At 41.6% G+C, this 18,039-nt stretch overlaps 1 protein-coding gene across 1 annotated transcript in view; it reads right to left on the bottom strand.

Moving 5' to 3' along the window:
• LOC126026171 (kalirin-like) overlaps positions 1-18,039 on the bottom strand; it is a 146,719-nt gene that overhangs the window by 10,118 nt on the left and 118,562 nt on the right. Inside the window, exons 21-24 of the mRNA XM_049785871.1 lie at positions 17,541-17,672; positions 15,520-15,684; positions 13,261-13,339; positions 7,574-7,774 (exon numbers count right to left, since the gene is read on the bottom strand). Of these exons, the coding sequence (XP_049641828.1) occupies positions 7,574-7,774; positions 13,261-13,339; positions 15,520-15,684; positions 17,541-17,672 (577 nt within the window). The remainder of the gene's footprint in view (positions 1-7,573; positions 7,775-13,260; positions 13,340-15,519; positions 15,685-17,540; positions 17,673-18,039) is intronic.

The raw sequence follows: 18,039 nt of genomic DNA, 5'->3' as shown, positions 1-18,039 counted from the left end.
TCTCCATCTCTCTCTCTCTCTCCATCTCTCTCCCTCTCTCTCCCTCTCTCCCTCTCCCTCTTTCTCCCTCTCCCTCTTAGGATAAGCTCAAGGCCTTATATACCTTCAAGTAAAGGGCTATGCCAATGAGCTCCTAAAGCAAAGCTACTCCATTTCAAGAACAACTACTTTCCCTTGTACTAAAGTCTGGGGATACATACCTATATAGACATACATACATATACATACATATATACATACATATACATGCATTATAATAAGCATGTCTGAAGAAAGAGGCTTTAATTGAGTCAGTGCATGTGTGTACCACTTGTGGTTCACACTTGAATGTGCTTCTATGAACAGAATTTGCAACACACTAACACATCCATGTGTTAAGGCATGCAAGTTTCAAAGCCTTTTATTGAAACATGAAATAGAAGTTTTGTCACTCATAAATAGCTCACTGACAACATAATATGCCTCTAGATTTAGGAAAGCTAAGCTTCGAAAGACCATAAAAGTGTCTATTAAGTTCTAAGTGAAGACAATATACTAGTGACTTCACAACCATATCTAGCTCAGTATCTCAAAAGAATGACTAATATTAATAGTATTGCTTTCAGATCCTCTTGTTTCTTTTTACTTTTTTTCCTTAGCAGTGCTCAGGAGCTCTGGAGATCCCTTTCAGGAATACTTCATTAACTGTACAGATTTTCAATACGAGGGCTTGAGAATGTAGTACCTCTTTGGTCTGGTGGTGCTAAGATTAGTTGGGCCACACAGGCGATGCCTGGGAGCCTCCCGGTCCATGACTAGAGATATTTGACTTTTGGAAATCAAAACTGGGTTGACCCAGGCAAGGTATGAACCTTAACCCCTATATTATCTTTCTGATTCTTTTTTTTTTTTTTTAATTTTTTTTTTATTTAAACACCTTGATTACATACATGATTGTGTTTGGGTTTCAGTCATAAAAGGAACACCACCCATCACCAGTGCAACATTCCCATCACCCAAGTCCCAAATCACCCTCCTCCCCACCCAACCCCCGCCTGTACCCTAAACAGGCTCTACATTTCCCTCATACATTCTCAATATTAGGACAGTTCAAAATGTAGTTATTTCTCTAACTAAACTCATCACTCTTTGTGGTGAGCTTCCTGAGGTGAGCTGGAACTTCCAGCTCTTTTCTCTTTTGTGTCTGAAAATTATTATTACAAGGGTGTCTTTCATTTTTCTTAAAACCCATAGATGAGTGAGACCATTCTGCGTTTTTCTCTCTCTCTCTGACTTATTTCACTCAGCATAATAGATTCCATGTACATCCATGTATAGGAAAATTTCATGACTTCATCTCTCCTGACAGCTGCATAATATTCCATTGTGTATATGTACCACAGTTTTTTTAGCCATTCATCTGTTGAAGGGCATCTTGGTTGTTTCCAGAGTCTTGCTATGGTAAATAGAGCTGCAATGAATATAGGTGTAAGGAAGGGGTTTTTGTATTGTATTTTTGTGCTCCTAGGGTATATTTCTAGGAGTGGTATAGCTGGATCGTATGGGAGCTCGATTTCCAGTTTTTGGAGGAATCTCCATATCGCTTTCCATAAAGGTTGAACTAGACAGCATTCCCACCAGCAGTGGATAAGAGTTCCTTTCTCTCCACATCCCCGCCAACACTGTTTATTCTCATTCTTTGTGATGTGTGCCATTCTCTGGGGTGTGAGGTGGTATCTCATCGTTGTTTTGATTTGCATCTCCCTGATGATTAGTGATGTGGAACATTTTTTCATGTGTCTTTTGGCCATGCGTATTTCTTCTTTGTCAAAGTGTCTGTTCATTTCTTCTCCCCATTTTTTGATGGGGTTAGATGTTTTTTTCTTGTAAAGTTCTGTCAGTGCCTTGTATATTTTGGAGATTAGCCCCTTATCTGATGGGTATTGGGTGAATAGTTTCTCCCACTCAGTGGGTGGCTCTTGTATCCTGGGCACTATTTCCTTTGAGGTGCAGAAGCTTCTCAGCTTAATATATTCCCATCTGTTAATCTCTGCTTTCACTTGCTTGGAGAGTGCAGTTTCCTCCTTGAAGATGCCTGTAATGTCCTGTAGTGTTTTGCCTATGTGCTGTTCTATATATCTTATGGTTTTGGGGCTGATATCGAGGTCTTTAATCCATTTGGATTTTACCTTTGTACATGATGTTAGCTGGGGGTCTAAGTTTAATTTTTTGCAAGTGGCTATCCAATTGTGCCAACACCACTTGTTGAAGAGGCTTTCCCTGCTCCATTTAGGATTTCCTGCTCCTTTATCAAAAATTAGATGGTTGTATCTCTGGGGAACATTTTCTGAGTATTCAAGCCTATTCCACTGATCTGAGGACCTATCCTTATTCCAATACCATGTTGTTTTGATAACTGTTGCTTTGTAGTACAGTTTAAAGTTGGGAAAAGTAATTCCTCCCATATTCTTTTTCCCAATGATTGCTTTAGCTATTCGAGGGTGTTTATTGTTCCAAATGAATTTCAAAAGTGTCTGATCCACTTCTTTGAAGAATGTCATGGGTATCTTTAGAGGGATGGCATTAAATCTGTATAATGCCTTGGGGAGTATTGACATTTTGATGATGTTAATCCTGCCAATCCATGAGCAGGGTATGTGTTTCCATTTCTGTGTGTCCTCTCTTATTTCTTGGAGCAGAGTTTTATAGTTTTCTTTGTATAGGTCCTTCACATATTTAGTCAAGTTGATTCCAAGATATTTGAGTTTGTGTGGTACTATTGTGAATGGGGTTGTTTTCTTAATGTCCATTTCTTCTTTATTACTGTTGGTGTATAGAAAGGCCATTGATTTTTGTGTGTTAATTTTGTAGCCTGCCACCTTGCTATATGAGTCTATTGTTTCTAGAAGCTTTTTGATAGCGTCTTTAGGGTTTTCTAAGTAGAGTATCATGTCATCTGCAAACAGTGAGAGCTTGACTTCTTCCTTTCCTATCTGGATTCCCTTGATATCCTTTTCTTGCCTAATCGCTATAGCAAGTACTTCCAGTGCTATGTTGAATAGGAGTGGTGAGAGAGGACAGCCTTGTCTTGTGCCAGAATTTAGAGGGAAGGCTTTCAGTTTTTCTCCATTGAGGATAATATTTGCCACTGGCTTGTGGTAGATGGCCTTCACTATATTGAGAAAGGTTCCCTCCATTCCCATCTTGCTGAGAGTTTTGATCAAGAATGGGTGTTGGACCTTATCAAATGCTTTCTCTGCATCTATTGATATGATCATGTGGTTTTTATTTTTCTTGTTATTGATGTTGTGTATTATGTTGATAGATTTACGGATGTTAAACCAGCCTTGCATTCCTGGGATGAAACCTACTTGATCGTAGTGGATGATCTTCTTAATGAGGCATTGAATCCTATTTGCCAGGATTTTGTTGAGGATCTTTGCATCTGCATTCATCAGTGATATTGGTCTGTAATTTTCTTTTTTGGTAGCGTCTCTGTCTGGTTTAGGTATCAAGGTGATGTTGGCTTCATAAAAGCTATTTGGAAGTGTTTCTGTTTGTTCAATTTCATGAAAGAGTCTTGCCAAGATTGGCAGTAGTTCCTCTTGGAAAGTTTGATAGAATTCATTAGTGAATCCATCTGGACCTGGGCTTTTGTTTTTCGGCAGACATTTGATTACTGTTTTAATTTCATCAATGGTGATGGGGGTGTTTAGATATGCTACATCCTCTTCCTTCAACCGTGGAAGATTATAAGAGTCCAAGAATTTATCCATTTCTTCCAGGTTCTCATTTTTAGTGGCGTAGAGTTTTTCAAAGTAGTTTCTGATTACCCTTTGAATCTCTGTCATATCAGTAGTGATCTCTCCTTTTTCATTCCTGATACGAGTTATCAAGTTTCTCTCTCTCTCTTTCTTTGTTAGGTTTGCCAGTGGTCTATCAATCTTGTTTATTTTTTCAAAGAACCAACTTCTGCTTTCGTTGATCTTTCGGATTGTTTTTTGAGTTTCCACTTCGTTGATTTCTGCTCTCAGCTTTGTTATTTCCTTCTGTCTTCCTGTTCTTGGGTCCTTTTGTTGAGCATTTTCTAGTTCTATTAGCTGTGTCATTAAGCTACTCAGGTAAGCTCCTTCTTCCTTCCTGATGTGTGCTTGCAAAGCTATAAATTTTCCTCTCAGTACTGCTTTTGCTGTGTCCCATAAGTTCTGAGAGTTTGTGTCTTTATTGTCATTTGTTTCCAGGAACCTTTTTATTTCCTCCTTGATTTCATCTCGGACCCACTGGTTATTGAGCATGAGGCTGTTTAACTTCCAGGTGTTAAAGTGTTTCTTCTGAGTCCCTTTGGAGTTCACAAATAATTTCAGAGCCTTGTGGTCAGCGAAGGTAGTCTGCAAAATTTCTATCCTCTTGATCTTATGGAGGTATGTTTTATGTGCCAGCATGTAGTATATCCTGGAGAATGTCCCATGTACATTGGAGAAGAATGTGTATCCAGGTTTCTGGGGATGGAGTGTCCTATATATATCCACTAGGCCTCTTTCTTCCATTTCTCTCCTCAGGTCTAGTATATTCTTGTTGGGTTTCAGTCTGGTTGACCTGTCCAGTGTTGACAAAGCCGTGTTTAGGTCCCCCACAATTATTGTGTTGTTGTTGATATTATTTTTCAGATTTGTCAGCAGTTGTATTAAATATTTTGCTGGCCCCTCATTCGGTGCATATATGTTTAGGAGAGTGAATTCTTCCTGCTCTACGTACCCCTTGATTAATATAAAATGTCCGTCTTTGTCCCTTACAACCTTCCTGAGTATAAAGTTTGCATTATCTGATATTAGTATGGCCACTCCAGCTTTTTTATGGGTGTTGTTTGCTTGGATAACTTTTCTCCAGCCTTTTATTTTGAGTCTATGTTTGTTCTGACTATTCAGGTGCGTTTCTTGTAGGCAGCAGAAGGTTGGATTGAGTTTTTTGATCCATTTAGCCACTCTGTGTCTCTTAACTGGTGCATTTAGTCCATTGACGTTGAGAGAAAGAATTGTCCTGGGATTTAACGCCATCTTTATTTCAAAATTTGGTGTGTCTTTTGGGTAGTCTTGTCTTAGATTAGGTCTTTCAGTTTTTCTCTTAAGACTGGTTTTGTGTCTGTGAAGTTTCTGAGCTGTTTTTTGTCTGTGAAACCATGTATTCTTCCATCAAACCGGAAAGTGAGTTTTGCTGGGTATAGTATTCTGGGTGAAGCATTCATTTCATTCAGTCTTGTCACAATATCCCACCACTGCTTTCTGGCATTGAGCGTTTCTGGTGACAGGTCTGCTGTAAATCTCAGGGAAGCTTGCTTGAACATGATTTCCCCTTTTGATCTTGCTGTTTTCAGAATTCTGTCTCTATCTGTGGGATTTGTCATTGTGACTAGGATGTGTCTTGGGGTGGTTTTTCTGGGGTCTCTTTTGGTTGGTACTCTTCGGGCATGCAGGATTTGATCACATATATTCTTTAGCTCTGGAAGTTTCTCTTTAATGATGTTCTTGACCATTGATTCTTCCTGGAAATTTTCTTCCTGGGTCTCTGGGACTCCAATGATTCTTAAGTTGTTTCTGTTGATCTTATCATAGACTTCTATTTTCGTCTGTTCCCATTCTTTGACTAATTTTTCCATTGTCTGCTCATTTGCTTTAAGTTTTTTGTCCAATCTCTCCTGCTGTATGGAATTGTTATGTATCTCATCTTCCACAGCACCAAGTCTATTCTCAGCTTCTGATACCCTGTCCCAGAGCTTATCCATTTTGTCATTCACTTCGTTTACTGAGTTTTTCAGGCCTGTTAGTTGACATGTTATTTCAGTTTGGAGTTTTGTCATTTCTGCCTTCATATTTTCTTGGTTCTTATTAGTGTTCTGTTCAACTCGATCCATGGTTTCTTGGAGTCTGTTGAGCACCTTCCATATTGCTAGTCTAAAGTCCTTATCTGAGAGGTTGATTAGTTGTTCAGTCATTATCTGGTCCTCAGAATTGTCATCTTCATTCTCTATGTCTGATGCTGGCCTGCGCTGTTTCCCCATTGTCACATTTGTATTGTGGGTTTTTCTACGTGTTGTAGTGGTATTCATTGTCTATATGATGTAGGCAGCACACTCCTCTGGCTCCTCCCTTTCTGGATGGGCTGACTTGCCTCTAAGGGAGGGGAGTCCTCCGTGGATGAAGCCTCACACTGGGTCAAATCTTAGGCCCGAGCATGTAACAGAGAAGACAGTCCAGAGAGAAATGTTTGCTTCTGTGATATAGCGCCGTTCTTAGTGTGATTTTTCCTTCTTGTTGCAATGGAGTTCTTTCCTTAGAAAGAGTGCACGGCCGCGTAGCGAAGCGGAGCGGCCGTGCTCCTCTGAGCCTCTTTTTGCCCCACTCGCAAGAGTTTCACGCAAGAGGACAGTAGACAGACATAGACAGGTCACACTCACAGTCTTTCACAGCTGAGCCCCACTGGGCCGGTGTACTTTCGCGGATTTTCCCCGCCTGGTGTCACACACAGGGAGCCAGCTTTTGCCTATCTTTCTGATTCTTTTTCTTACTTTTTTGTTTTGTTTTTGGGTTTTTTTTGGGGGGGGGCACACCCGGTGACATTCAGAGGTTACTCCTGGCTATGCACTCAGAAATCGCTCCTGGTTTAGGGGACCTTATGGGATGCAGGGAGATCGAACCGTGGTCCATCCTAGGTCCGTCCTAGGCTAGTGCAGGCAAGGCAGATGCCTTACTGCTTCATACCAATGCCCAGACTCTACTTTTGTTTATTTTCTAATTAAAAAATGTAACCAAAGATGTTTAAACTTTTTTTTATCATAAACAAATGTAGGGTAAATTACAGCTTCCAATACCTGGTTCCAATGCACACTTAGACCAACAGGCACCTGAAAGCCAGACTGAAATGGCAGCTGTGACTAGATGGTATCCTCTTATGAACTTACCCACAGGCAGCCTGCACAGCACTGACTATCAAGGCAAAGCACTGTCTTCACTCATTAGCCCCCATCTGAGGGTTCTGTTCTCTTCAAGCTTTTAGATTGCTCTACACCAATACCTAGCAGGCATCGTTTTTAGTCTGGGTAACAGAGGGGGATCATGGATTAATTGCCGTCATGAAGGGCCAGGCAGAAGGCCCCAAATAGAGTGACAAGCTGAAGGTTGCCTGATTCCCCAGATAATCTAGAATGAGTAGAGTGCTCTGTAGAAAAGGATCTATCTATTAGGAGTTCCACAGGCATCTGGCTAAGAATTCTGTTGCAGGGGAATGGTGCATAGCCACACCCCCCATACCTTTCATTTTGGTTCTGTCTTCTCAACCAGCCTAGGGTTGGAAACTCCTATCTAGGCTGAGTTCACCGCAGAACAAAGAAAGCATGATCCAGTCTTTGTTTTACCTTTCCCTGCTTTTCAGGACCCTTCTTACTCTCACCCTTCTAATAAAGTGGAGGTATATTTGGTATAGTGGAGGGACAAACACAAGACACCTACAAGCTCATCTGGGAAGATGTCACTCCCTTTGGTTGTGGACAATCAACACCGCCATCAGGTTAATTCCTTTGAGAGTCTTCCCTAGTACTTACAGCTCCAGAATGAGAATGTAGGACGTGGGAGACTCATAGGTATCATGGAGAGTGATGTACTGGGGATGCTGCAGGTGCTGTAGAAGTGCTGCCTCATGTGCAGCCTGCTCCTTCTTCTTCATTTTTTTGCTGATGAATTTTACGGCGACATCCTTGCGTGTGGCTTTGTGCACACACTTCTTGACAATGGAGAAGCGGCCTCTGAAAAGCAAGGGGGCAAGAACAGTTGGCCAGGGTTCTCCAACCACCAGACCTCCCTGTGCTCACAGAGGTAAGAAGCCTCTAGGCACATGAAGAGACCTTTCATTGCAGGTCAGTGTTTCTGCCCTTTTTAATCACAATGTTGTTCTCTCAGGGCACCTTGGGGTTCTCTGAGGTGCAGAGTGAACTTTTATCATTTTTAACTTCTATCAGTTTAGAATTCCTTGTTGCTTTGTGAATCAAACAAAGGTTGGTATTTTGTTTGTTTTCCTAAGCCTTTCTGTAAAGTTTTAGGAGAAAAGAAGTCAGAGTAATAGTACAGTAGGTAGGGTGCTTATTTTGCACATGGCCAACCTGAGTTTTATCTCTTGCATCCCATGTATCTCTTGCATCTTGGTCTCCCATGCCCACCAGGAGAAATTCCCGAGTTCAGATCCAGGAATAAGCCTTGAACACTGTGAGGTGTGGGCCCCAAGTCAAAAACAAAACTAAAGAAAATTTAAGGAAACAGAATTTATATATATATTGGGTTTTTGGCCACACCTATTTGACGCTCAGGGGTTACTCCTGGCTTTGTGCTCAGAAATCGCTCCTGACTTGGGGGACCATATGGGACACCGGGGGATAGAACCACAGTCCGTCCTAGGCTAGCGCTTGCAAGGCAGACACCTTATCTCTAGCGCCACCTTTCCTGCCCCAGAAACAGGATTAATATTAAAGAAGGAAGAAATCTAGATGGAAAAGAGAAACCACCTTGCTTTAAACCAGTGCTTCTCAATTGTTTTCTATCATACCCCCCTAGGAAGAAGAAAACATTTTTTGCGCCCCCCCCTTGCGTGACTGTAAATTGTATCTTTATTAAAAAAAACCTTTAGCCTGCAAAACAAAAATATATAAAATACTTTGAGCTGATTTTTTCATCAGAGGTGATGTATGGATTAATGGCTACAATGAGCATATTTTGCAGTGCAGAGCTTTTCGAAGTGGGGTTTGAAGCAGGACACAGCAACTCTCAGCTCCAGAGACATATTGAGACAAACACGGGGTTTAACTTGTTATGACAGTGTCTGCTGAGGTCAAACCTTTACGGTGTAAAGGCTCCCCCTTTACGGAGCCTCATGCCCCCCCCTGGGGAGTACGCCGCCCTATTTGAGAATCACTACTTTAAAAATTTTTTTCTTTATTAATGTCTTTATTTGTACAGTTTGATTACAAACAAGATTATAGTTGGGGTTCAGTCATATAAAGAACACCTCCCTTCACCAGTGCGACATTCCCATTACCAATGCCCCAAATCTCCCACCTCCCTACCCGCTCTACCTGTATTTGAGACAGGCTTTCTACTTCCCTCATTCATTCACATTGTTATGTTCGTTGTCAGTGTAGTTATTTCTCAAACTGCACTTACCACTCTGTGGGGAGCTTCATATTGTGAGCTCTGCCTTCCAGCCCTCATCTCTATTGTCTCTGAGAATTATTACAAAAATATTTTAATTAATTAATTAATTAATTTTTGGTTTTTCGGTCACACCCAGCAGCACTCAGGGGTTACTCCTGCCTCTATGCTCAGAAATCGCTTCTGGCAGGCTCGGGGATGCCGGGATTTGAACCACCGACCTTCTGCATGAAAGAAACACCAAACCTCATGCTATCTCTCTGGCCCCGTCTTTTTTTTTTTTTAAGCCCACAGATAAGTGATACTATTCTGTGTCTATATCTCTCCCTCTTACTTATTTCACTCAGAATAATAGATTCCATGTACATCCATGTATAGGAAAATTTCATGACTTCATCTCTCCTGATGGCTGCATAATATTCCATTTTTGTAAAAATATCATAGTTTCTTTAGCCATTCATCTGTTGAAGGGCGTCTTGGTTGTTTCCAAAGTCTGGCTATTGTAAATAGCACTGCAATGCTATTGGTGTGAGGAACAGATTTTTGAATTGCATTTTTGTATTCCTAGGGTATATCCCTAGAAGTGGTATAGCTGGATCTACTGGAGTTCAATTTCCAGTTTTTTAGGAATCTTCATATTGTTTTCCATAAAGGTTGAACTTGATGGCATTTCCACCAGCAGTGAATGAGAGTTCCTTTCTTTCCACATCCCCTCGAGCACCGATTGTTCTTGTTCTTTGTGATATATGCCAGTCTCTGTGGTGTGATATATCTCATTGTTGTTTTGATTTGCATCTCCCTGATGTTTAGGGATGTGGAATATTTTTTCATGTGTCTTTTGGCCATTTGTATTTCTTCTTTAACAACATGTCTGTTCATTTCTTCTCCCCATTTTTTGATGGGAATAGATGTTTTTTTCTTGTAAAGTTCTGTCAGTGCCTAACATATTTTGAATATTAGCTCCTTATCTGCTGGGTATTGGGTGAATAATTTCTCCCATTCAGTGGTTGGCTCTTGTATCTTAGGATTTATTTCTGAAGAAGTGAGGTGCAGAAGCTTCTCAGCTTAATATATTCCCATCTGTTTACCTCTGCTTCCACTTGTTTGGAGAGTGCTGTTTCCTCCTTGAAGATGCCTTTAGTCTCAATGTCATGGAGAGTTTTACCTAAGTGTTGTTCTATATACCTTATGGTTTCAGATCTGATATCAAGGTCTTTAATCCATTTGGATTTGCTCTTTGTACATGGTGTTAGCTGGGGGGTCTGAGTTCGCTTTTTTGCAAGTGGCTAACCAGTTGTGCCAACACCACTTGTTGAAGAGGCTTTCTTTGCTCAATTTAGGATTTCTTACCCGTTTATCAATAATTGTATTAGATATTTTGCTGGTTTCTCATTGGGTGTGTATATGTTTAGTGGTGCAATTTCTTCCTGTTGCACATATCCCTTTATTAGTATGAAGTGTCCATCTGTGTCCCTTACAACTTTTCTGAGTCTAAAGTGTGTGTCGTTTGATATTAATATGGCCATTCCAGCTTTTTTAAGGGTGTTGTTTGTTTGTATGATTTTCCTCCAGCCTTTGATTTTGAGTCTTTGTTTGTTCTGACTATTCGGATGTGTTTCTTGTAGACAGCAGAATGTTGGATTTGGCTTTTTCATTCATTTTGCCACTCTGTGTCTCTTAAATGGTTCATTTAGTTCATTGACTTTGAGAGAGATAATTGTCATGGGATTTATTGTCATCTTTGTGTAAAAGTTTGGTGTGTCTGTTGGTTGGTCTTGTCTTAAAGTAGACTTTTCAGGGTTTTTTTTCAGGCTGGTTTTGAGTCTGCAAATTTTCTGATCTGTTGTTTATCCATGAAGCTATGTATACTTCCTTCAAACCTAAAAGTGAGTCTGGCTGGGTGCAATATTCTAGGCGATGCATTCATTTCATTTAGTTTTGTCACTATGTCGTCTCACCACTGCCTTCTGGCCTGGTGGGCTTCTTGTGACAAGTCTGCTGTAAATCTTAAGAATGCTCCTTTGAATGTAATTTCTCTTTTTGATCTTGCCACTTTCAGTATTCTATCCATATCTATGAAATTTGTCATTGTGACTAGAATGTGTCTTGGGGTGCTTTACCTCAGGTCTCTTTTAGCTGGTACTCTTCAGGCATGCAGGATTTGGTTGCATGTAGTCTTTATCTCTGGGAGTTTCTCTGCAATGATAGCCTTGACTGCTGATTCTTCCTGGGGATTTTCTTTCTGGGTCTCTGGGACTCCAATGATTCTTAAGTTGTTTCTGTTGAGCTTATAAAAGATTTCTATTTTCATCTGTTCACATTCTTTGCGTAAATTTTCCATTGTCTGATCACTTGCTTTAAGGCTTTTTTTCAATCTCTTCTGCTGTATGAAGTTGTTATGCATTTCATCTTCCAGCTCACTGACTATCCTCAGCTGTTTTTACCCTGTTGGAGAGACTTTCTATTGAGGTTTTCTATTTGTCTGCTGAGTTTTTCAGACCGTTATTTCATTCTGAGTTTTCTGATTTCTATCTTCATATCCTCTTGATTCTTATTTGTGTTAAGTTAAACTCAATCTATGCTTTCTTTTAGTTCTATGACCGTCCTTCATGTTTTCTCTCTAAACTCCATATCTGAGAGACTAAGTGGTTGGCAGTTTTCAGATCATGAGAGAGTTCATCTACATTCTCAATGTCTGGTGTTGGCCTGCATTGTTTCCCCATTGTAACACTTGTATTGTGAAATTTTCTACGTGTTGTGGTGGTGTTCATTGGCTAAAAGATCGAGAAATTGAGTGACTGCACTCCTCCAGCTCCACACTTTGTGGGTGGGACACTCACCACTGGAGAATATGAGCCCTCGGGGGACAATGGCAGAGAGAAACTAAATTCCAGGCTGCAGGTCAGCAGAGAGAAGGCCCAAGATGTCTGCTGTGTTTCAGGCCACCCAGCAGAGAGCAGCCTCATAGCTTGTGAGTGGACACTCACCTCTGAAGAAGGCAAGTCCTTGGAGAATAATGGCAGAGAGGAACTAAAACCCAGGCTGCAGAACAGCAGAGAGGAGTCCCGAGACATCTGCTGTGTCTCATGCCACACAGCAGAGTGCACAGGAATCGATATAGTATAGAAAAATTTCTTCAACCACAGTTCAATTAACTTAGAAATCAATATCAAAAGGAAACTTTTTGTTTGTTTTAGAAATTCCAGGGATCAAACCTGAGTGGGCCGCATTCAAGGCAAGCACCTTACCCATTGTATGACCTTTCCAGTCCACAAAGATCATTTTAAAAATATATTGGGGGCAGATCAATATTACATTGGGGCCAGATCAATATTACAATTGGTAGGGCATTTGCCTTGCATGCAGCTATCCTGGGTTCCTGGGTTCATTCACCGGGATCACATATGGTTTCTGGAGCACCGCTAGAAGTGATTCCTGAGCACAGAGCCAGGAATAACCCCTAAGTACTGACTAGTGTGGCCCAACAGCACAAACCAAAAGTCATTAGAAATTTAGAACCTATTTCCTTTACAATTGTAAATCCAGAAAGATATTGGAAACTGAATCAAAACAAAAATACAACATGGAAAGTTGTATTAAGTTCCTAAGTTCCTCCCTCCCTCCCTCCCTCCCTCCCTTCCTTCCTTCCTTCCTTCCTTCCTTCCTTCCTTCCTTCCTTCCTTCCTTCCTTCCTTCTTTCCTTCCTTCCTTCCTTCCTTCCTTTGGATGGCACACCCAGAATTACCCAGTGGTTACTCCTGGCTCTGCATGCAGGAGTTATTTCTGATGGCATCATATGGGATACCAGGGACTGAACCTTAGTTGGCCATGTGCAAGGTGAGTGCTCAGCCTACTATGTTCTAGTCCCCTGAATTTTAAATTCTTCTACAAGAAAAAAAAAGACCAAAGTTGATAAATGTATCGTGAAACTTAGGAAGTCAGAGAAAAGACATAGTATTACAATTTTTAAAACTAGACCTAGACAGCAAAAACACCAAAAACAACACAAAAAAAAAACACCAAAAACAAGCCACTGTTTTTGATTGACTTTGCTGTGTGTGAAGAAATGAATAGAAAATTGAGTCATTACCTTCCAATTTCATTGAGTTCAGTATAAGCCATGTCAAAATTATCCTTCCAAGAAATGGTGGCACCATCAGCAGCAGCATCTTTGAGAAAGAGATATTTTAATACTGAGGATGTCGTGTAAGAACAGGCAAAGGTCATCAGGAAAGCTTCAGCAAGGCCCCAGTGCAAAGCTCTTAACTAAATATGGAGTCCCATGCAGTGGAAAAATGCTGCAATCCTCTGCAGAGTTATTTTTAAAAATCTCATCTGACAGAAAGTGAGATGATGAGGTTAGATACCCTGTGCCATCTAAGGAAACAAAGAATAAATGCAGGGGCCTCAGAAATGCAGCTTTTGGGTGATTTAAAACAGAAATTGGGTGAAAAAAAAAACACCAAAATGGATAAATTGAAACACTTAGAAGGCTGAAAAAAGCCAGTGAGCCCGAGGGCTGTACAGGGAGAGGGGGAGTGACAGGCAAAGCAGGGAAGAAGAGCCATAGATCTTCTGATGGATAGCCATGAATTTTCTTACCCCCTTCCAAGTGGGAATATGGTCTTTGATAACTCCAATAACCCAATTTGTCCCCAAACAATCTTAGCAACACTTTGTGAAAAGGGTTTATTCACACACACACACACACACACACACACACACACACACACACACACACACACACACACACACGCTGTCTGCTGGCAATTAAGGCCCACAAAAAGCAAAGACCCCAGGTGCCTTAACAACTATAACCACGGTTCCCTCAGGCTACTGGGACACAGATAGGCTAAGGATTCATACAGCTTAGGAGACCAAATCCCATGGAAACAGCTCTCAGACTAAGGTTTATGAGCTACAAGACTGTAGGAACAAGGTCATGGGGAGGGAGGTAAATGGAGCCTCAGTACGGGTGCTGGTAAAGTGGGATTTCTGGAGACCTAGGGTCTCAGCAGTGACCCTCTCACTTTGTGCCCCACTGAAGATTTCTTTCCCTTATTTGGAGGAAAGTGGGAGAAGAAAGGGGTCAGGCCACATCCAGCTACATTCAGTAATCATTCCTGGTGGGTTCAAGGGACCATCTGTAGTGTTTGGGATTAGACCTGTGTCAGTAAGGCAAATGTGCCTGTCTGCTTTCTTTACAACCTATCTCTAGAATTACTTGCAGATTTTTATTTTGTGGTGATGATTGTGTTTTGGCCATAGTAGGTGATGTTCAGGACTTACACCTTGATTGTCATCAGGAATCACTCTTAGCAGGGCTCAGGGGTTTGTATGGGGTTCTAGAAAGCCAGCTTGGGTTGGATGCCTGCAAAGCAAGAGCCCTATCTACTCTACTCTACTCTACTCACTATACTATACTAATTCTGTCTCTGCAGTTTTTTGTTTTTGTTTATTTTGTTTTGTTTTGTTTAGGGGCAACATCTTATGGCAAATTTCTTTATGTTAGCACTTTTCCTCTTTCAAAATGTCTCTGGGCCTTGGTGACTTGGTGAGATAGTAAATGGACAAGAAAATAAGTATCAGATTTAGGAAATATTCACAAGGAGCTAGACACCTGTTTGTTAGTTTCTCAACACATCTCTATCAAAATGTAACTGCCTTGATAAAGACTTCCTGGGTAGGTGAGGTGGGAACTCTCATCATTCCTGATGTTGGCATGATAGTATAGTGGGCAGGGTACTTGCCATGCAGGTGGCTGACCTGGGTTCAATCCCCAGCACCCCAGAAAGTCCCTGAGCTGAGCCAGGAATGATTTCTGAATGCAGAGCAAGGAGTAAACCTGGAGTACTGCTGAGTGTCCTCCTACAACCACCACCCTCCAAAAGCAAAGAACAACTTAACTGATTCTGATATTCTTCGGCCAGGCTCTCAACTCCATTTACAGCTGGTGAGCAGGGAAATGCCTGTCCCAAATGCTTAGGGACAGAGTCCTGGCTCACTGGGGCTCCCAAAGGAGGACAGGTGTTCTAGTTCCAAAGCATGGGGACCATGGCCAATTCCACAGGTGGCTCGAGACTATGCTGCCTCTCTGGTTCCCAGAGTCTGGCAGGCCCAGGATTATAGGCTTAAAAGGAAGATCATGGATTTTGCTCCTGGATACTGGAAGTCAGCCTTCAAGGAGCTCCTCCTCCATGGGCTTCTGATTGGTTCCTTGACTGCAGTGCAGGTATTCCCTGCATGATGCTCTGCTGTGCCCAGGAATATCTAGGGCTGGGGAGTGTGGGACAGCTAGCCAGGGGCTTGGCCAAATCCACTGGGAGGTTCTGGCTTGGCTGAGACTCACCGTACTCTGGAAGCCGCACAAACTCCGAAGGTTCACTGGGAAGGCTGATCCCCCAGGGATTACTGGCACTGACCCGGAACTGATAAGGACTCCCTGGGCTGAGGTCTTCAATGACTAGGTATGTGTCCAAAGTTGAAGCCACTGACTGCTGCCAGGCCTGGGAACCTGTGCACAGTTATACAGGGGAGCATCGTGGGGAGATAGGGCCAGAAAGACACCACATTAAAGGACCGTGAACCAATAAAGGGAAATGACATATTTCATTTAAGGGACAGGTTATAACAGAAAGCTCTGAGAACAGTAGGCCAACAGGGCAGTTTGCTTTCAATTCCCTCAATGACTGAAAGTATCATGAGAGGGTGCAGGCAGCTGGTTTTATAGATTTGGTTCCTTTGCACACACATATTTAAAATGCATCCAGGATTTAGAGAGAAAAATGGAGCAAAATAGTTGTAAGGCAAGAGAATATATCATATCCTCATAATAAAACAAGAGAACAATATGCATTTGATAATGGTGCAACAGGTGTGTTATTCAAACATAACATAAACTATGATGGAAGACATCTTCACGTAATACTCTCTCTAAAGGAAAGAGTATCTCTCTCTTTAGCTGAAAAAAACTCAGCACCGAGCAATGAAACCATTTTCCTGATAACAGCTTATTCACAGAATAGAACTGAATAATTCTGAAGTAATTGGGAGTCTGACCAAATATGTCTCCCAACCGAGCATTTACACCTCTGTCCTCATACAGGGCACTAAGGGCTAAGAAGAAAGAAGAAAGAAACTTCCAGACAACTGCACAGGGCCTGTCTGACAGAAGAAAATGAGCTCAGGTCACAGGTAGGCAGGTCCAGATCACAGTTTGGATGTCCCAGGAGATAGTTGCTTTCCACCCATTATGAATTGCTGCTGTGGCTCCAAAATGTTTGTAACAATTTTTGCCAGCTGGAAGTTTCTTGCTTCAAATCAAGAACTAGGTTTCAGGTGTTATTTTGTTTTGCTATTTTGGGTCCAGACTCAGAGGTACTCAGGGCTTACTTCTAAGTCTCAACTCCTGACATGGTTCAGAAAACCATTTGTGATACCAGAGATTGAACCCAGGTTAGTCAAATGAAAAACAAGAGCCTTACCCATCTTGTACTCAATTCATCCCCCTTTGAGCAATTTTAAAGGCCAATTTCATACTTAAATTAGGCCAATCCATCAATAACATATATGTGACTATATTATATATCACAATGTGTTAATTATATCCAATTTGTTAGTATAATTACATCCAAGTTGTTACTATAATTTTTATATAAATTTTACTATATATACTATATAAATTTACTATATAAATAGTACAAATGTTACTATTTTGTAGCTGGAGGATCCAGCTCCCAACATGAAGCTCACCACAGAGATTGTTGGTTGCAGGCACAGAAATAATTACAATGAGAACTATCATAACAAAATGTGACTGAATGAGGGAAGTAGAAAGCCTGTATAGAGTACATGCCAGTGTGGGGCGGGGAAGAGGGACACTTGGGATATTGGTCATGGGAATGAAGAAAAAAAAAACTATGTTGAACTGCTGAAGAAATATAGGCAATCGGAGCATGTAAATGCAAGATATTAAAGAATAAAGCCTAATATGGCAATAAAAGTAACTATGTGTTCACTCTTCCAATTTTCTCAAGGGGGAAGAAATAAAACTCTAATCTGCTACCGTTATTTTAACTCTAGGGGGAAAGATTAACTTAGCCAACCTGAGTTCAAGTGCTTGTAATACCTCCATCCTCCCATTTCCCTTTAGACTTCCTAAACTCCAGAACTGCCTTCCTGTACCTGTGAAGTGGCTAGGCATGAAGAGATGCAGAGAATTCATCCCAGTACCTCTCAGAAGGTGTCTGGGTCTGGCCCTGAGGCCCATATACTAGAAGGTTCCAAGGGAGGAAGGCATGCACAACAACAGTTTTGTGGCTCTGAAGGTCCCCACCAGGTTAGGCAGGAGGGAGGGTCAGAGGAACATACCTTCCTCTCTATACTCCACAGTGTAGCCCGAGATGGTGCAGTTTCCTGTGCTGGATGGCGGCAGCCAGCGCAGAATTACAGACGAGCAGCTTCTCTCCTGGGCAATGGGCCTGTTAGGGGCTGCTGGAACACCTGTGGGACAGAAATGAAAGCTCAGATATTTCTTTAGATCCTGGAAATAGATGCCAAGGTGGAAGGACACCTGCTCTGTTCTCGCACCAACTCTCTGATTTTCTCTCTAATTGGCACATCCTGTTCTAGGTTAGGAGAGGCCTGGGAGCTATACCAGCTACCAGAGGTGCTGTCTCAGGCTAGCTAAAGGGCAAACCTTGCTTAGAATGTGGGTGGTGGGCCAGAAGATCTCGTCGCAAAGACCGCTTTCATTCCGATTGGCTAGAGATTTGGGCTTTTCAGAGTGGATTCTTTTTCTTCCCTAGGGCTCAGGGAACCTCACAAGTTTCCCTTTAAAGGGCTAATCAACACAAATTCATTGTGTCAG

Source organism: Suncus etruscus, chromosome 13 (assembly GCF_024139225.1).
Source record: "Suncus etruscus isolate mSunEtr1 chromosome 13, mSunEtr1.pri.cur, whole genome shotgun sequence".
Classification (NCBI taxonomy): Eukaryota; Metazoa; Chordata; class Mammalia; order Eulipotyphla; family Soricidae; genus Suncus; species Suncus etruscus.
Note: the sequence above shows the minus strand (reverse complement) of the source record. Positions and strands in the feature narration are given on the sequence as shown.